This window comes from Rousettus aegyptiacus, unplaced genomic scaffold (genome assembly GCF_014176215.1).
Source record: "Rousettus aegyptiacus isolate mRouAeg1 unplaced genomic scaffold, mRouAeg1.p scaffold_m13_p_3, whole genome shotgun sequence".
Classification (NCBI taxonomy): Eukaryota; Metazoa; Chordata; class Mammalia; order Chiroptera; family Pteropodidae; genus Rousettus; species Rousettus aegyptiacus.
The window spans coordinates 14,682,285-14,702,993 of NW_023416306.1; the positions used below are offsets into that span (position 1 = coordinate 14,682,285).

At 45.5% G+C, this 20,709-nt stretch overlaps 1 protein-coding gene across 11 annotated transcripts in view; it reads left to right on the top strand.

Moving 5' to 3' along the window:
- The window catches only part of ASTN2 (astrotactin 2), a 900,155-nt gene that overhangs the window by 564,403 nt on the left and 315,043 nt on the right, over positions 1–20,709 (top strand). For all 11 annotated transcript variants that reach the window (XM_036238510.1, XM_036238511.1, XM_036238512.1 and 8 more), the window contains one exon: positions 8,065–8,215. In XM_036238510.1, coding sequence (XP_036094403.1) covers positions 8,065–8,215 — 151 coding nt within the window. The remainder of the gene's footprint in view (positions 1–8,064; positions 8,216–20,709) is intronic.

Genomic DNA, 20,709 nt, shown 5'->3' on the forward strand with positions numbered 1-20,709 from the left:
TATAGCTATAGGGATAGATCTAGGCGTAAGCGTAGGCACAGGCAGAGACAAGGGCTTGCGCAGTGACTCTGGCCCATTAACCAAACTCTAAATTCCAGGAGAACAAGACCCATGTCTGTTTTGCTCTTTTCCATAGACCTAACCTCCAGCCCCTATGGTGAGTGCTGGCTAAATATTTATAAAATAAACAAATGCATTTCCAAAATACGCCAGCCCCTTGCCGAGGTCCCCGTTTGGGCCTGGTGATGATGAGGGTCCTTTACATCCTTTATCTCATTGGGTCTGGACCATGACCCTGTTGGTCGAGTGTTAGTGTCCCCATTTCACAGATGGACAGCGGACACTCACAGTCATTTTCTCTTTGTCCCCAAGACCACACAGCTGCGGGGCTCATCTGGCCCTCCTCCTTTTCCTTCCCTGCCAAGGCTTATTCGGTGAACAGCTGGAGCATGCCCAGAGACCTGGAGGGCCGTCAGCACACAGGGAGCTCGCGAGCAGCTCCAAGGCACAGGCACTCACAGGAAGCTCTGAGACCCCTCTGCACAGCAATATATATGCTTGACCTAAATTAGTGCAAACCATAATAGCTAGAGGATAGGGAGTGATTAGTGTCAGCTGGAACACTGGTCCCAGGCTTTCCCGGTGGGAAGGACCGTTAAGGAAGAAGGCAGGGCATTGGAGTGAGGCACACCAGAGCGGAGCCGTGGCTCTGCCACTGTGACCCACTGTGTGACACGGGACAAGCCCCTTCACATCCCTAAGTGCCAGGTCCCCCATGGGAGTGTGAGCATTCTTTTTTAATCTACAAAATGGGGATAACAATAGAAGCATCTGGTAGGGCTATGGCAAGACACGATGACAGAATCCATGTTAAGTCATTGTTCTCATGTTGTAGTTCTCGATAAATATTTGCCGTTGTTGTTGTTCTTGTCACCATAATACTGTACTAACCTCCCCCCGAAGCTTGACTCTCCCCTGCAACCATCCCAGAAAATGGCCCTCTCTCCTCAGGTTGCTTTCCGGCATGGCCAGCAGCCGCAGGACCTTGGGACGGAGCAGTCCATTGTTCAAAGCTCTGACTTTACCAAAACCCAAATCCGCCTCCCGGGGGTGTGTGCCAGTTCACCCCTGTCCAGAAGGCTTTTACCCGGTAACGTTCATAAAGCAATCGCCATGCCCCGGAGGCTGTCCTAACACTGTACCTGCTTTATCTTCAGCTAGTCTCAAGACAGCCCCAGGTTCTTCTTCTACAAAATGGGCGCGATTGTATCATTTACATCGTTGTATTTTTATGAGAATTAAGTAGGTCGGCAAAGGTAATGCTTAAAACATTTTGTGGCATATTATAAATGGTCAATAAGCGTTAAGTATTATTGTTGTCTTCCTTGCCATAATGATTTTTATAAAATACGAATCTATGCCATTAGTCTAAATAAAAGTAGGATCTGCTGTAAGAACCCTCTGGTCGCCGCCCATAGCTTACAAGTCCAGAATCCACAAGGCCTGGCACACAAAACCTCGTTTGGCCTGGCTGCCAGCGGCCCTGCCCCCTCTTCCTCTGCCCCTCCCCCCACCCCCAGCTCCCTCACGATGCTTCAGGTTCCCCTGTTCAAGGTGAACCCTCTTCTCCCTCTGCCTGGAACGCCCTTGTTCCACACCGCCCTCCTTCATTCGGCTCATCTTCATTCCTGCTCATCTTTTATGTCTCAGGTTCGATACTACCTGAGGCCTGGCTCACCGCCAACTCCCAAGGTCTGGGGCGGGGTGGTCCTTATAGTCCTGTGGTTGCAGTTCTATTGCAGGCTAAGTGTTTTGATTTGTTTTGTTTTGTTATTTTGCCTCCCTATGCACACAATGTCATATGTATTCCTGTGTACCCCAGGAACCAGCCAGGGCCCAGAACAAATTATGCATCAGTAAAAAGCTTTAAAAGAACAAATGGATAATATGAGGCCCAAGTCCACTTTCTTTTCTCCTATTTTGGGTTCCTTTCATTCTCAGGTTACAGACCTTGCAAATTTGAGGGACATTCCGATGGCATTAATTACTATCAGGCACTTTTTGTGTGCAAGATATTTTACGTATATTATCTAAGTTATTTCTCACGCTAACTGCCAGCTAGGTATTAATATCCCCCATATTTTTCAGATGAGAAAATGGAGGCTCGGAGTTTAAGGGACTCACCCAAGGTCTCACAGCGAGTGAAATTGGGAGACAAGCCTGCCCCATCTCCACTGTTCTATGCTTTTTCCCATGCTGTGGGGGACCGAGAAGGCTCCCTGAACCCCGCGGCAGGGTGGGGCAAGAAGGCAGCTCCATTCTTATCAAGTGCTATCATGGGTTCGTCCCTCCCTGGGAGCTCAGGAAGCAAGGCTGCCAGTTGCTGTCAAGAAAGGATTAGTCTGCACCCCTGGGGGCCTTGTCACTGTCTGGGCCCCATGTCATCCACTCACACCTCTCTATGAGTGACGCAGATCTTCCCTGGTGTTTATTAACAGCAGGCCATGTCAGCATCTGTTCCTAGCCACCCTGCCTAATGCTCACCCTGCATGGGGCTCAGCTGACTCGGCCAAATGGAGCCCAGGTGATGCATTTACACCCCAGCAATCGGGTAGGGAGGGAATGACGGCCTCACTCAACCTGGTGAAGTCTGACTGGCTCAGTTTTAAAACCAGTATTATTAGAAAAAAGGAATTAGGATGATACCTCAGATAGTGTCTGGACTTAGCAGGTACAGCAACACAGGTATAGAGAGGCCAGAGAGAGCCATAATCACCATCAGCTCAGTACCTGGCATGCAGCAGGTGCTCAAATATTTGGTGAAGGAATGAACTCGGAGTGCATTTGCATCAGGTTATGGAGTTTGGAAGACGTGTTTCTATGCACCATGTCATTGCATTCTCACGATAATCCTACATGATTGGGAGCTAGAAAGATGCTGTTCTTGCTTTGTAGCTGAGAAGACTGAGGTTCAGAAGAAACTTCATTTGGAGAAAGAATGCGAGTCTGGAGTTGAGCATACCTGGGTTCAAATCCTAACTCCAACACTGACCTGCTGGTTTTCCCATGTAAAACAGGAAATAGCAATCCAGCCTGCTGTATCTTTTTGTAAATAGTGTCTTATTGAAACACAGCCATACTCATTCATTACATTTTGCATATTGTCATTCATAATTTCTACAGCTGCGTCTGTGCAGTAAAAGCAGACTTGAGTAGTTGCGACAGAGACTGTGTGTGGTTTGCAAAGCCTGAGATATTTGCTGTGGATCCCGTATGGAAAAGCTTGCTGACCGCCGTTCCACTTGGCATGTGTTAGGTCCTTAATCAATGTTGGTCTTCTCTCGAATGAAGAGGTGGCTCCCCTGTGGTCCTTTTTCTAAGACTTTAAAGGCCTTGTAAATATCACGCTGTAGCATGCCAAGTCTGGAATTGGAAGAGCCGACATGGTGTTAGGGGCACTGGAGTAAGAACCAAGAACCACATCTTCCGACCCCGGCTCTGTCCTACTGTGTGAAATTGGGAATGTCCTTCTGAGCTGAGTGGTGGGATGAGGATTGTCTCTCCAAAATTCACGTCCACCCAAAACCTCAGAATATGACCTTATTTGGAAATAGGGTCTTCGCAGATGTAATTAAGATAGGCCACATTGGATTAGGGTGGGTGCTAGCACTGATGGGTAGTGTCATTGTAAGAAGAGGAAATGGAATGAGGAGGAAGGCCACGTGACTATGGAGGCAGAGATTAGCGATGCAGCTACAAGCCAAAGGATGCCAAGGGTTGCCAGGAGCCACGGGAATCTCTGAAAAGGCAAGGAAGGCTTCTCCCCTAGAGCCCACAAAGGAAGCATGGCACTGCCGACACCCTGATTTTGGACGTCCAACCTCCAGAACTGTGAAAGAATGAGTCTCCATTGTTTTAAGAGACCCGGTTTGTGATACTTAGTATGGCAGCTCTCAGAAACTACGTTGCTCCTTCTATCATGATCGAGGCTGCTGTGGCCCATTCATAGCCCAGGAGGCAGAGCTGGGTGGTAGGCAAAGGTCGCACAGCTCTACACTTCCATCCAGTCCTTCCTCCTCTAAGACGCAGAGGAATTGGACATAGGTTTCTGTCGGCTTTTACTGTCTTGAGGGCTGGCGTGGAGAGAGCTCAGGACCTGCCCTCAGGCAGACTTGCATGTACGCCCTGGCCTCGCCACTTCATACCTGCGTGAACCAAGACAAGTGGCATGACTCCCGAAGACTCAGTGCCTCCAGCTGCTCGATGGGAGCAAAGACGTGTGCCTCACTGCGGTGGTGGAAGTCGCAGGCGTTAGTGGAGGAAAGGGGGCCTCGCACAGTTCTCTGCTCATAGTGGAGCTTAGGAAATCGTAGATGATGGAGATGACATGGGTGACTTCTGGCAAAGCTGGGTTTCTCGCCCAGATCTCCCTGTCACCCCATCTGCCTCCATCCCCAGTGCTGTTCCCCTGATCCCTTTGCCCCTTGTCATTGGATTGAGATAACTCTAAACTCCAGAAGGTCCCAAATCCTGCATTCAGCAGCCAGAATGAGAGATTGAGTCCTGAGTTAAGAAATTGCCAGTATCTGCTTGAGTTCTTTCTGTCACTTGTGCCCAGATTCTTCATCTTCCAAGCTCGACACAATCAATTCTCTAGACAGTAACAGTCCCTGTATCAAGTCTTCATGTTTTAAATAATGTCCCCCTCATGTAACGGATGTTTATGCAGAATCAATCCTTTTAAAAGTTAACAGCCTCCGTATTTGTACAGCCTGAGCTGTCTCCAAATTCCACTGAAAGGTGACATTCTTTGCTTGTTTTTCTCTTGTTTTCCGTTGTTTCTCCCCGGCGTTCCCTGTCTCCACTCTCCTTGTCTCTGTGCCTGTACTTTTCCACTCACACGGTGGCTGTGTCTCCACTCTCAGCCCCTGCCTCTCCTTTCCCCACCCAGCCCCTTCTCCTCCTCCTTCCTCCTGCTTTCTCCCTTCTCTTCTTCCTCTCTCTAGGCAACATTTGTTCTGTTTACCTTCATGGTTTCCCCTTTTCGAATCTCTCTGTTTTTCCTCTGTTCCCTTCTTCATCCTTCTCCCAGTCTAGCTCTCATTTTTGTCTGTTGTCACACTCTCTGTTTCCTATATGGTACTCTTCAGGATATGTTTCTCCTTCTCTCTTTGTCTCTCTGTTTATCTATTTGTCCGTCCATCCATCTCTCGCGCGCTCGCGCTCTCTCTCTCTCTCTCTCCCTTTCTCCCCCTCTCCCCCTACCCACCTACCCACCTACCAACTTACCATCTACCTATGTATCCATCCATCTAAATGCACAGCCATTTATCCATTCATCCATCTAAATATCCACCCATCCATCTCCTTCTGAATGACCGTGTTTCTGCCTCAGTTTCTCTTCTTTCCTTCTGGCAATTTCTCTACATGTTTATCTCTTTTCTTGCTCTCACACGTCTCCGATTGTCTCTCCCTCTGTCTTTACCTCCTCCTCTCACTTCCCGCTTATTCTTCTCCCTCTAAGGACATTAATATTTTAGCAGCTTTAATGTGGGCCCAGGATCCTCAGTTCTTTCCATGATTCAAAAGTGACAAGTCTCCCAAGGGCTTCAGTTCAGGAACTGTTAATTCTCTGCCCCCATCCGCTTGACACCCTGACACTATCCAAAAATAGGAAGTGAGGGATAGCTCGACACCTCTCCCAGCATCTCATCCTTTGTCTCTGAGCATGGAGGATTCTACTGGGAGCCCAGAGGTGGGGGGTGGGCAGGGAGTGTCCTAGCTGAGTCTTGGTGAAACTACTGAGGGGTAGAGATGGCATCCCTGCCTGCTGGTGTTTTCTTTGTTATGTTTGAAAAATACTTTGTAGTATAAGTTCTTACTAGGCCTTGTGCTGGAGGCTAAAGTAGGATGGGTACATCCTGAGCCCTTCACTCCAAATTGTGCTGTCTTTCTGGGAAACTGTAGAGTTGACGATTATGATCAATAAGATAATAGATTTAAACAATGTACTAGAAAGGAAAAGGAATTAATTCTGGTTGGGAGAAATAGAGAAGGTTTCACAAAGGGGGTCATCGTAAGCTCTGTGGGCGTAAGGACCTTGACCAATGTCACTGCTGTAGCCCCAGTACCTAGAATAGTGCTTGTACCCAGTAAGCACTCAATAAGCCTGTGCAACATATGAATGAATGAATGAATGAATGAATACGAACAATTTTGAGGGGTTCTTAGGAATTCATCAGGGAGAAAAGTTAGAGATGAGCATTTAGACAGAACGGCATGAATAAGGATTCAGAGAGGTGAAGGCACACGCTGCTCTCAGACCCCTCCTTCAGGACCAACCCATCTACCCCCAGGGTCATGGCTGATGGCCCACAGCTGTGTCCCTTACTGGGCATCGCCTTCAGCCACAGGGAACTGCCTCACTCAAGGCTACCCCTTCCAGATGATACCCCTAGGCCAGTGACTGGCCGACAAGGTGATGCGGAGGCCTAGATCCCTTGCCACCATTAGGGATACCTCTAAAGAGATGTCCCAACTGCTCCAAAGCTCCCCTGAGGACCAGCCAAGGCCTAAGATCTCTGTGGCATCAACAACATTGCAGGATAGCCTTTCCCTTGCCTGACTGTGCCTTGCTCACTTCCTCCAAGAGTATCCCAAAAGGGTCCCTTTATGCAACCCTCTGTTTCATAGTCCGTTTTCAGGGGACCTGACCGAAGATTGTGCGTTTAGGAAATGAGAAGAAGCCTTTGGCTAGCAGATAGAGAATATGAGGACAGGGTAAATGTAGCTGGACAGGTAGGGAGGGAGCACATGACAAAGGACTTTGAAAGCCAAGGAAACTAATTTAGATTTTCTTCTATAAGTAATGGAGAGCTATTGATCAGTGGGACATCTAATTAGAGCTGGAATTTAACAAATTCACTGGCACGTCAGTATTAAAGTCAGTATTCACTGGTGACAGGAAATAAGCTAGGAGACGAAACCCTGGAGCCTCGGGCCTGAGGAGAGAAAGAATGGGAGAGGAGGTGAAGGGGAGGCCAGAGACAGCTCCAGCAGTGCTCACCGGCCTCTTCTCGCTGCCCGTGCGTATGCAGGCCTCGCCCCTCTTTCACAAGTCTGCGTTCCACGAGGCACACGTCACAGAGGAATACAGTGCCTCTTCTCACTGCCTGGGGTGCTTTTGCAGCCTCTCCTGCAATCGTGGGCTTCTTAGACACTTCAGTGCTAGGATATTCCTCTTATGGACCTTTCTTCAGAAAACAGACTCCAGAAACTTCCATCTATATCTCTCATCAAATAGAATTTTAGAAGATCCATGAATTATGGTATCTAGTCCAGTGTTGTCTCTCGGGAACCTCACCTGGGAAGAATCATTCATTGGACTGGATTACCACGGCCTTTGCGACAGCTTTTGTTTCTGGTGGCGGTGGTGTGACTTGTATGCAGTATTTAGGGTGTCGGGGTCAGATAGTCCTGTGTTTGCATCGTGGCCCTTTGTAAGCTGTGTAATTTGTTGTGAGTCCCACATAGTTTCCATTTATATTCATAAAGTCAGAATAATAGGAATGTGCTCATTTTGAAGAGTTGCTATGGGGAAGTCTGGAATCTGTGGAAACATATACTGCGAGTTAAGAGTTGGGTAGCGGGAGGAGCCTTCTCTTTAGTCTCAGATGGAGCTCGGCACAGACTTCCATTTTGACACGTTACAAGCCGGGTGGCCTTCAGCAAGACATTTCATCTTTCTGAGCCACAGTTCCCTTATCGGTAAAATGGAAATTGGATACCTACCTTCCAAAATTATGAAAACTAATGAAATAAAGGATGTAGAGTTTCAAGTGTCATCTTAACTTATCACAACTAGACAAATATCATGGTACGTGATCATAAGCTTATTGGATTTTTTGTTTTTCTTCTTTTCTTTTTAAATATATTTTTGTATCATTGTCTTGTTATAAATATAATAAATGATGATCTCGAATGTAATGAATACACATTTAAATTTTTTAAAAAGCCTAATGATCCTAGTGCCTCTGGGGTTTAACCGTCCCCTTTTTCTCCAAGGGAAGAAGCAATGCTGTCCACATACTTCGAAACCATCAATGACCTGCTGTCCTCCTTTGGGCCCGTCCGTGACTGCTCTCGGAACAACGGGGGCTGTACTCGAAATTTCAAGTGCGTGTCTGACCGCCAGGTGGACTCTTCGGGATGTGTGGTAAGTGCGCATTGACTTATTAACATGGTGCTGGCCCACGGTGCCAAGGCTACTCGCTGGAGGCCCCTCGCCATGAGGGGCAGCTGGTCATGGAGGACACTACTGCTCATTGCTCCTACCTCTGTGGCCTTTGGCATACCAGGCTGCCTTGGTTTCCTCATCCGTAAAGTGGGACAATTAAGCCTAACTCATAGAATTGTTGGAACAATGAAATAAGATCTTAGGACTTTCGTTCCCAGTATATAATGGTCCTTGAGAGATCCTGGCTTCAGGAAGCCTGCAGCTCATTTGAGAATGGGGTAGGGCATGGCATGTCTTATCTCTGTTAACACAGTGGGGGGTGGGGGTGGGTACGTCAGTGAAATTTTCAGAAGAGAAAGTTTCAGCTGATACCTAAGGGTTGTAGAGGGCTTCTTGGGGAAGTTGGTGTTGGAACTGGTTTTAAAAGATGGGTCACTTACACTGGGATAGGAGCAGGGATGGCTAAAGTGTGGCGGGAGATGGCAGACTTGTTTGCATGGAGCTTTGGCGTCTCATGTTGGATGAAGATACAGAAGACGACGTGTGGGGATTTTTGTTGCCTGTAGAGATGCCAACCCGCATAATTTGTTTTATAGGACTGACCTAGGGTGCTTGTTTAAACTGCAGGTTTAGGATTCCACACCAGAACTTTTGATTCTATGAAGGAGCTTAGGTCTCAGGAATCCGAATTTGTAACAATCTCATGGATGTGTACACACGAGGGAGAGGCGGAGGTCGGGGCGGGGGGCGTGTTTTTGAAGCAGGCCCAGGAAACGGGGGGCCCTGTAGACGAAGCTCCTTAGCCCGGCATTCAAGGCCCTTCTTGATTTGTCCTCCTTCCAGCCTCTCCATCACTCTACTTCATTTCACACTAGAGCCAGATGGAGCTCATTAGAGCTCATTCTCTGAACATCCTTGTCTGTTTAATGCCTCAGGGCCTTTGTTTACGCTCTTCTCTCTCCTAAAGTGAATTGCCCCCCAGCCCAGGTAGCAAACATGTGGACTTCTTTTCAGATTCACCTCCTTTATGAAGCTTTCCATCTCCTGCTTGGAGAATTGATCCTATCCTTTTAAGGATCATTACTATTTTCTGTACCTGCACCTGTTGTATTACCTGTGATAGTTTGTAGCATGGGCTGGTTTTTTGTTGTTTGTTTGTTTGTTTGTTTTTTAAGTTGATCTCATCCAGTAAGCTGAGGGAGAACCCATGGAATTTTTGACTTAGCCCCACACTCCAGTAATACCCATCTCTGTAAACAAGGAAGAAAGAAGGGCAGGAGGGAAGGGGTGAGACGAGGAATGGGAAGTCCTGCTCTGGACCAGGCTCTTGGGGAAAAATACACAGTCGGCTCTTAAGGTGCCACTACAACAGCTGGGAAATAGGCAATGGCCGGGAGACCAAAGAAGTCGCTTCCGAAGAACAAGATAATGCAATGAACCTACATGTTAGACTCAAAGATGGATGGATCTTCAGGGGTGGCTGGGCCGTTAGAGATTTTATTGATTAGAATTTTTAGGGTTATAAGTGACAGAAACTCAATTCAAACTAGTTTAGGTCAAAAGAGGAAATATACTGTCTCAAATGAGTCTAGGCACCATAGGATGGAGAGGCTCAAACAATGTCATTGGGATGCGTCTCCTTCTCTCAACTCTGCTTTCCTCAGCACCAGGCCATTCTCGGGCCAGCCATACCCACTCCGCTCAGTGAGTCCTGCTAGACTAGACCAAGTCTTTTCCTAGTTCCTCCAACTAAAGTCACAGGATTTCTTCTCATTGGGCCAACTTGATTCTCATGTCAATCTCTGTACCAATCACTGTAGTCAGACGGAAGGACAGGGCTTCTCCCACAACCAGTCATACCTGGGGCTTGCTTGGGCTAAGTGGAATTTGCACCTAAACTTTTTGGTAGTGAGCCGGGAGAAAGGAAAAGGAGTGTGTTAGCAACGGAAAAGGAGACTGCGGATGCTAGGGCGGCGTGCATCAACAGCTACCTATGTCACAGGACTGTAACCCAACCCTTCATTTTGCATATTGGAAACGTGAGGGACAGTGAGAAAGAGCGGGGTTTGCCCAAGTCTTAGAGCTGGTCAGTGGGCACACAACTCAGAAGAACATTCCACATCATCGGCGTTGTCAGCAAAACACGAGGCGGACAATTCTGAAAGGATTAAGTTGTCCGTCTCTTTGTCCTTTTTCCATCAGTTCTCTTTCTTGAATTAATTAAGCTCCTTCTCGAGGATAAATGTATGTCCCAGAAGAATGAAACCTCAGAATGCAGAGACGTGTGTGTGTGTGTGTGTGTGCGTGCACGCGTGCGTGCGCGCAGGAATTGTCTCGCTTTCCTCTCATTAATATAAACTGGAAAAATGAAGAAAGAGAAAGAACATTTGGTCCCTGGAGGTTAAGAGAAAATTCAACAGTCTGATAAGGTTGTCAAAACCTTCCTCTCTAGATTAAGGATCTAATGTTAAAGCTGCAACTTTAGGGCTCAATGGATGTAGGGTAAGCTTTTTTGTGTGAGTGTAGAATAGACAGGTAAATATCAGCTCTTACACTGAAATTTAAAATCTCTTTTCATTTCTCTGTGGACTCTCCGTCATGCCTGCAAAGAGGAACTTTTCTTTATAGCCCCTCTTCTAATAAACTCCATCTGGCAGAAAAGTAGTAATAATAATGCTTTATATTCTTAGAACACTTTTAGAGTTCTCAACGCACATCTACATGCAATAACTTATCTTCACAACAAGCCTGGATAGCAGACTCCCTCTCCAGTGTAGGCAATGGACTGACTTTCCAAGGTGTTACCACAAGGTGGCAGGATGGAGGCCAAGAACTTGTCTTCAATGTCATTCTTAGTGCCAAGAGCCACTTTGGGTTGCTTTCCTGTGGCGCTGAGAGGACATGGCAGCAAAGAATGTTGATTGGAAAGAAGTTTGGTCTGAGTGACTTGGGCGTAAGCCCTGAGTTGGTTATTGGAGAGATTTAGAATCTTTGTTGACCTCATTAGCCTCAGTTTCTTAATCTTTCAAAAGGAAGCAATTGGTCTTGAACTCAGATTTTCTGCAAAGTCTAGGAATGTAATTGTAAATATTTTGGGATTTACAAAGTGTTATTTATTTTTGAGATTATGAGATCACAATTACTGATATTTTTGTAATGGATAAGATATTTAGGGCCACAAAAATTTAGGAACACAATGTATTTAATTTTCTTTAATATTTCTATAACTAAATTCCCTTTCTGTTCTGATGCATTCATTGGTAGTGGAAAGTTAGTACTCGTCAATTCAGGTTTTCTGCCTCCCACCTCTCCCCGAATATCTGATTCAAGAAGTTTGATATAAGCCTAAGGCAGGGGGTTGAGGGGATGATCTGTGCCGGACCCGTCACCTATCACGTCTAGTACCTGCTGCCTCATCTGGCCCTTGTCCACCACTCTCTTTGCCTTCTGGCATATGCCAGGACCTTTCTATCCCCATGTAATTTACAGGTATGTGGTGTATTTTGCCATCTGTTCTCTTCAGCCCAACCACAAGGTCATTTGAGTCCAACTGGCTCCACCTATCAGAATGCTTCCCTGTCCCACTGAGGGCATGAAGAGTGTGCACCAGCTCTTCCACACCACCCTCAGATCACGAGGATCTGCAGGCAGCCCCCTTGGTCCAGACAGACCATGGAGGCAGGTACGGGTGGCAGGTGCAGGTGGCTGCTTCCATGACAGGGAAGAGTGTTTGGCCGTGCTTGCTATCTGGCAAGTGAGGCACAGATCCCCTTTGCCCTAAGATCTTTCAAACCTAGCTGATTTTTTGTAACCCTTGTCCTCTTCTTGGTAGGAATAGAGCACAGGGTCTCTTTTAAGGATACTCACCAGCATTTGCAAAGTTATCTCGTTTGGCTTCCAACATTCCTCTCTTCCCTCAGCTCAAGTGGTCCTTATGGGTGGGAGAGAAGCCACTTTTCTAACTGATCACAGATTCTTTTGTCTATTATTGTTATAGTTATTTTACCTTCAAAGGAGCCCTCAACTTCTGAAACCCAAAAGGAAAACAAACAAAAATAACTTGGTTTTCTGGTTCTGCTCTGGTAATCTTCCCCTGAGATAATCTGGTCCTCAGGTTTATAGTTGCCCAAATTGGGGAGGACCATAGTGTGTGTGGTAGGCAGGCACCCCCAAGGATGTCCACATCATAATGCCTGGAACCTGAGTATATGTCACCTTACAAAGGGGAAATTAACATATTATATGTTAAATTCACATGTGGATTTAAGGTTGAGAATAAACTGACTTTAAAGAGAGACATTATCCTGAATTACCAGCGTGGGCCCCATTTAATCACAGAATCCTTAAATGTGAAAGAGGGAGGCAGCCAGGGAATTCAGAAGGATGCAATGTCACTAGCTTTGAAGGAGGAGAAAGGGGTTATGAGCTAAGAAAAGCCTTCAGAAGTTGGAAAAGGCAGGGAAATGGATTCTCTTCTTTCTGGAGCCTCCAGAAGAGGAATGTAGCCCTGCCGACACTTCCATTTCAGCCCAGTGACACTTTTAACCTATAGAACCGCAAGCTAATAAACGTGCATTGTTGTAAACCACAAGTTTGTGAGACTTTGTTTCAACAGCAGTAGAAAACTAATTCAGGGTGAATGATAATACGGAAAGGGAAGGCGATCCAGGAAACACTATATAAAGAATTATCCTGTTATTTTGAATTTCAGTATTTCTGGGGAGACACCTCCTGACCAGGGATGGAGACAGTAACAATGAATGAAACCTCAAAAGAGGGAGGGACCCTTGTGTTCCCTTTCAATGTGCGAAAGATTAAAAAAAAATTGTTGTTTATTAGAAACGGTATAAATCTGACAAACATAATTATGTCGGCAAGGCAGTTTGAAAAGTAAGCTATGTTTCCATTTATTCTGCGTGGCAGTATAAACATTGCATAATTTTAATCAAGATAGAGGACAAAACCAAAGAAAACTGTCAGCGCTTAATCATGATATTGCGTTGAGGGCACCGCCACCTCCTCTGAGTCGCTGCTGCCCCCTGAAGCATTTCACTCAAGCTGTTCCTTTGTGTTATTCTGGGTTTCCCAGCTCAGGAAGGGGTCCTTTGATGGACTCAACCTCGCACCATCAAGTGATTGAAATCTGTCCTTCTCAGCCCCTTTTGAAATATCAATTCATCTTCTTTATCCCAGTTATCTGTTATTGTATAACACACTGCCTCAAAACTCGGGGACTTAAAACTCACGATTTTGTGGATCAGGAATATGGGCTCAGCCAGGTGATTTGCCTTTGATGCAGGACGAGCTGGATGTCTAGAACCAGAGGATTCCCTTTCAAGACAGCCCCTGCACTTACCTGTCTGGTACTGGGGCCGGGAGGGCCGGCAGTTGCTCCTAGCTATGTTGGACTTAAACTGGGGCTGTGGGCTAGAGCACTTGCCCAGGGCCTCTCTATTTAGCTTGGGCATCTCATACCGTGGAGGCTGGATCTCCAAAAGAAACATCCCAAAATCAAATGTCCTAAGGCAAAAGCTGTAATGCTTCTTAGGACCCAGTCTCAGAAGTCCCAGACTATCATTTCTACCACATCCTATTGGTCGACCAGGCCATTAAGGTCAGCTCAGATTCAAGAAGAGAGAACAGACTTTACTTGTCTGTAAGAATAGTAGCCAAGAATGGGTGGCCATCTTAATCTACCCGTGTACCTACAGCATGAGCTCACAGACCCGGGCTGCCACAGTAGGAAGAGGCCCTGGAGATCTAACCAGGCCAGAACCTCTCTCATTATACAGACAGAAAAATAAAAGCCCAAAAAGATGCAGTAACCGTTCAAGTTCACATAGTGACTGTAGAATCAAGATTTGATCCTAAGACTTCTTCCTCCCAGTGTCAACCTTCCTACAGTTATGGCCTTATAGCATCAGCTCGGTCACTGTGGCAGTCCAAAGATTTATTTAGCAATACTCCTGTATCCAGCACTGTGGGTGGAACAGGAGCTACAAAAACGAGAGCCCCGCCTTGTTTCATAAGCTAGTTCACAAGACAAGATGCTCTTCAGCAAGGCTACAGTTGTGACCTTGAACAAATCACTTTGTATTTCTGCACAAAAATATCTAGCAGGGTGGACATGAGTCCTGGGGGAAGGGAGGTGGCTATTGGAAGGACCCAACACTTACTAAGGGCCCACCGTGTGCCAGTTCACTTATGTCCATGGCAGTGAATGCTTGTAACTGTACTCCTAGATAAGTATCATCATATCCATTTTACAAAAGAGAAAAGCTGGTAATATGAGAGCAATCACCCGTACTGTGACTCCACCAGACATGATTCTCAATGTATTGCTTATTTTAACCAATTTAATTCTCACAGTCAACCTACGAGCTAGGTGTTATGACTATCTCCCCTTGACACAAGAGAAAAATGAAACCCTCTGGTAGAAAATGAGGGGGTGTGAGAAAGCAGAGAGGAAAGAGGAATGATGTAAGACAGTTGGGAGTCTTCATAGAAAGTTAGGACAGAGAGAGGTACGGAGGTTTGCGTGCTCACTGGGTTCTAGGGAGTGATGGTAGCTTTTGAGAGGTGTGTCTAGTGTCGGTTCCAGGCTTTCTTCTGAATTCCTGATCAATTCCGCTCTGTTCCACCACCTACAGATCACCGAGCCACATTCTTACCTCCTCTTCTTCCCCACCTTTTTTTTTTTTTTATTTTTCCATTTGACCTAAAATGCCATCTAGTCTCCCAGATATCAGGAAGGATCTTAGGACCCCCGATTGCCTTGAGATGCTAAGAGGCAACAAAATATGCTGCCTTTTAAAAAGTCAAGATCGATAAATATATGAATTTCCATTTATTATAGGTCGGGCACCTCTTGGCACCACTCAGCCGGAGGCAAAAACTGCAGTGTGGTTCAGTGAACGAGAGAGAGAGAGGCCGCTTCTTTCCATTCCTCATCTTTTACCCCTTTAAGGACTCAATTGGATTGTAATTAAAGGAAACAAAACTCAAGAGGGGTGGGGAAGGCATGCAAGGAGAGTCAGCAGAGTGAGAAATCACTTTGGAGCGCAGCCCGGGCGCCACTGACCAGGGGAATCCCAACCCCGCCTGCCTGGCATCCGGCCCTCATAGATGGCTTAGAGCATCCCTGTGGACCTGCAACGGGGTGTGTGATGGATTCACAGTACAACCAGCACAGGTTTTCCAGAGTCCAAAAGGAGGAAAAGTGCCTGCCACATTTTCTTTTAAAAAGTCTTTAGATATATGCAGTATCAGGAGGCAAAGCATCTTTAGGGGAACTCAAACATTCTTGGGTTGGGAAACAGTATTGAAAGGGTTGAATATCTCCTAAACAGTATCCTCTGATCAGACAGGTCCACAGACAGAATTCTTTGAATGCACCTTCATCAGTAGCACTAGTACTGTTATTATTGATAGCATTAGTTCATTGATGCTATTATGAAACAAATTAATGCTATCAATAATATCAGTATTGGTATTATTGATGGAGATAACACATAGGGGAGTTTGCAAATACTGATTACATGGCAGACTCTGGAATAAATGCTTGAAATGCAAGCATCACTTTGAATCCTCACAGCTACCTTATGAAACAGGCACCATCCTGTGAAGAAATGGATTCAAAAAGCATGAGAAATTTGCCTAAGTCCAACCAGCCAGGTAAAGGCAGAGCAGGTTTTCAAAGCCGTCTAACTCCAAAGTCCATTCTCCTTACTCGTCCTCAGATGGCAACTTTTAGAGGAACTGACCCTGAGGATAGTTCCATAAGGATTAGGCGAACATCCCCAGGGTCAGAGAGCGTAATGGGGGGCGGGCACGTCCTTCTCTCCAGGCTTCCGTCAGTGTCCAGGATTCCTTCTTTCTATTCTACATCCAAGAATTTGAAGGAAGATAAAAGAGAATGCGTCTTGGAAAGGGGGTGGGGATGGTCAGAAAAGAGGGACATTGGAGCTGGAGGCGTTACTCAGTGCCTGCACACAAGGCTCAGACTTTGGGGGTGCGAAAGGAATGGGGTCATCCCTCAGTTGGGAGCTCTGTATTTGCATCTGTCCTTTGTGAACATTCAGTGGAGGCTTCCTCCTTTCTGGGTTGGGGTGGGGGTGGGGGTGGGGGGGCAGCTGTGGAGTTTCCAAGTTTATAATGTGTGGCATTCACATAAAGCCTATGCACCCTTTTATGACGGTCATATTTTATTCTTCCTGTGACATTTGAAGCCTTCTTTATTTCCCCGCTTCATCTTATTTCTTTGGGACTCAGATCTGCTGGGTCTGATGGTATTTCTGGTAAGCTGCTTTTATTGTGTGGCAGTCCTTATCTGTTAAAGTCAGCAAGAAGCCCCACCCCCTCCCTCCTGAAATAATGGGTTTAACCCTTTGATTCCGGAAGAATGGTGTGGAGGAGAGGACACCGCCCCCCACCCCCCACCCAGGAGACAGGAAGTGGGAGCCACAGTCCTGGTTCCACCACCTGTTGGCTGCAAGCCCAGAATAAATTTCTTCAGGGAAGGAGTCTGCCATTTGTTTACTCTGTACCCTGGAACCTGGCAAAGGATTTTGAGACTCTCCTGGAGAGAGGCTGATGAATTGCTAAAGTATCCTTCAATTCCCGAAATCTATGACCACGTGAATGTCTATTCTCAAAAGGCAATGGTTTCTAATATTGGAAAGGCCTGAGGGCAGAAAAAGTATCATGGAGCTTGGTGGAAAAGTAAATATTCAGGGGAAAAATCCCCACCCCTTTTGTAAGCATCTCTGGAGTGACATTGCCATTCTAGTTGCTTCATGCCCCTTCTTCAAGCACCTTTTAGCTTTGGAGAGAATGTGGTTTGTTTTTTCTTTTTTCTTTTTTTTTTACCCCACTAGCACCTCCACCTCCAGGAGGTCTGTGTAGTGTTTAAGAGCACAGTTTCCAGCACTAAAAACTTGCTCTGTCACACACTAGCTGTGTGGCCTTGGGATAGATCACTTAAGGCTTTTGAGTCTCAGGTTCCTATAGAGTAAAATGAGGATAATAATGCCTGACAAAGCTGCTTTAGGACTGAGATAACGCATACGAAATGGGCCAGCACCTGGCCCCGAGTAGGCAGGAAACACAATTGCTATTATTATTATTATTATTATTATTATTATTATTATTATTATCTGATATTTCATGCAGGGATCATGATGGTGGCGGTGGTGGCGATGAGAGCTGGGATTGCCTGGGTGCTCGTTATATTCCGAAGCCTCTGAGATGGGTCTCGTTATTCTTTTTTCTTCCCGATGAGGAAACTGAGGCAGAGAGAACTTAAGTAGCTCACACAGGTCCACACAGAGAATGTGAGGCAAGCAGCCTGATACCGGAACCCTCCTCCTTAAACGGGGTGAATTCTTCATAAACATCATTCATAGTGGTTGTCTAACATCCCATGGAGGGGAACATGCCATTGTTTACTTTGTCTTGTCAATGGACATTTTGAGTGTTTCCAACCTGAGTCTAGTATAAATAAGGTTGCTCTGAGCATCTTTGGGCACACGGCTTTTCTGTGCTTTGAGTTGTTTCTTTAGAATAGATTTCCGGAAGTCTGTAAGGACAATTTTCAAATTTCCCATGTTCTATAATTTGGGAAAAGCATGGGAGGGAATTTTTTTTTTTTTTCCTTAAAGGAGCAACACCACTTCAGGTTTTTGAGACTATTCCTGTTTTAGGGTGCTGGTATTCTTTCAAGATGCAGTTCAAGGGCAGCAGGGGGTGTTTGGCCAGGTGGGTTTTTGGGACCGAGGAGTGATAAAATAAAAGTAGTGCTTTGGGTAGCAGAGACTGGTGAAGTGTGCAAGGTACATGTGGGGAAGAGTCCACATGCGGAGGCACAGCGCAGGAAGAGTGAATGAGACTGTGGGGCGTCACCTCCTGGGGGTGCGAGAGGGTCAGGGGCGGAGCCTGCGAAGTTCTTGGTGGACGTGCTGGGTGCCTATGAAGGAAAGTCCGTAGCCGTTGGAACACTGGTAGTTGAACGCTCTTTTTTTTCTAGCTCTAAAATGAAAGCCCAGAAAAATTGTATTCATCTTTATTACAATAGAATTTTTGCTTTTATAGGTATTTTCACTATCCAACCTTCGGTCTTCTTTTCTTTTAATTTTTTTTTTTTCTGTTGTTGTCGTTCAGTAGCTCAGGCTCATTTTAAAATAAAATAAAGCACATTCAAACACTGCTGAAATGTATAAAGAGAAATAAAAAACAAGGTTCTCTTTTTCTACCACTCACTCACGTTAGAGGTAACCCTGCCACACTTTGGTCTCTATAGCTATCTTTTTTACATATTTTCCCCCTCTACATATGTAAATATAAATAAGAATGTATATATATAAGTTTAAAAATAAACGAATAAAAAGCATACAGGCAACTTTCTATGTTAGAACTGCATGTCTTTATACACACTTTCTAAAAGCATTTCCCCTTTTTGTTCTTTTTAAGACAACTGGCTCCCTAACTTGATCTGAACAATATTTAAACCTTATGTAAAAAATAAAGATGAGCAAATTGAGTCCAAAAGCATGAGAGCTATGTGTGGCTTGAAGCCAGGTGTCCTAAATTCTAGTCGAGGACTCCTTTTTCCATATATTGTAACATCCTTCTTTTGTCTTTTGTCATGGGTTTTGGAGATACATGTATGACAAATTACAGCATCTTCCTCCTCTTCCTCTTCATTATTATTAATTTGAAATTTTATCCTCTTTCTTATATTGACCAGCTTTCATGGACCCTGGCTTGATTAGTCTTTAACCACCAGCCCAGATATTCTTGGAGGCCAGAGAACTTGTCCGTGGGTGAGAAACAGTTAGTTTAGGGTACAGGAAAAGAATAACTGGACCCCCGCCATGGGTTCCAATCTCGGAAACTATTAGCTTTGATGTAGCAAACAATGAAAAGTTTTCACAAAATACTTGCTAGCCTTTCTTCTCACTGGATACAGTTATATATGTTTGTGGGGATGATGGCTAGATAATTAGAATTCTGGTCCAGTGGGAAGAGCGACTTGGCTGTAATACAGAATTGGGTTCAAACTCCATCCCTATCACTGGGAAGTTATGTGACTTGGAGCAAATTGCTGAATATATCTGAGCCTCTGTTTTCTTATCCATAACCTGGGAATGATCCCTGCACCTTGTGACGTTCTTGGCTAAGCCCAGAGCACATAACCGGCACCAGCTGGACCCCCTTCTGTAAACTCCTTTCCCAGGGCGAGTTCCTATCAGACAGAAAGGAGCTTGGTGACTCAGGAACCATGGGATCCTGTTCGGGCTTTCACTGATCTTTAAGATTTTCCTCATGACCATTGCAAGGAGAGGTGACTTTAGGAGCCAGCTATCATGGTGTGATCTAAACCTAAGTACTAAACAGCCCTGTTTCTCAACATGGCTCTACCTATCGTGCATCTTTTGTGAAGCCTTTTATGTTTCCTGTGAACTCAGAGAGTTGAACTTGATTCTCTCAGGGGCTCCTTCCTTCCCCCGCAACACCCCACATATCAAAGCCATGCTTGAGTCACTAGAGGGAACTAGAGGGAAGACCCTGAAGATCAGCCTAAGTGGCAACCAGTAGGACTGTGCTCCCCACACCCCTTCTCCAGAGAGCTGTTTTTTCATGCAAAACCTTAGACAACACAGGGTCCTCCATATGGTGGAATTCAAGCAGGAGTGTCTGTACCCAAACCTGTGTGATTTTGTTGTTGCCTTGTTTAGATAATCAGGCATTTCATCTAAAAACTTACTTGTTTCAATTATAAACTTATATACATATAAGAATGTTTAGACTTCAGAGAGAGAAGAAAGGCAAGATATACCACCCGTAGTTATATGACCTCCAATAACTACCATTAACATGTGGGTACTTCCTTTTAGTAAGTAGGTCTTCTTTTTTGTATTTAGTGATTTTATTGTGAAATATATGCATAGAAAAAAGTGTGAAACATGACATACAGTTTCATCAACAGTAAGTTAGTGATGCTTATCTAGCCATCACCCAACTCGAGAATCAGGATGTCACCTGCCCCTCGGAAACCCTTCTTCCCCCAGTGCACTCACTGCATCTCCATTTCCCATTGTCACCCCTTCTTCCTTCGTAGAAGTAGTCACAACCCTGACATGTCCCTTATTTTTTCTTTATAGTGTCCTCACCTATGTCCACATAGAACAGTTTTATTTATTTATTTTTGATTGTCGGTGATGGGTTCTCCAGCCTTCCATACGTCTCACTAAGCTAAGAAAACTGATCTGCATTGATCGAAGCAAAGATTGGGCATCTCTGCTCATCCACAGTGTTACTCAAATTTTAGCTGCATTCAGAATGCAACACAGTAGATCTGTGTGCTGGACACTGAGCAAGGCCCCAGAGTTACAACCATGTAGTATGTCTTGGCTAGAAGAGAGCTCACAGCCTTTTTACAGAATCAAAAAATGACTCTTCAGGTCCTACAACCG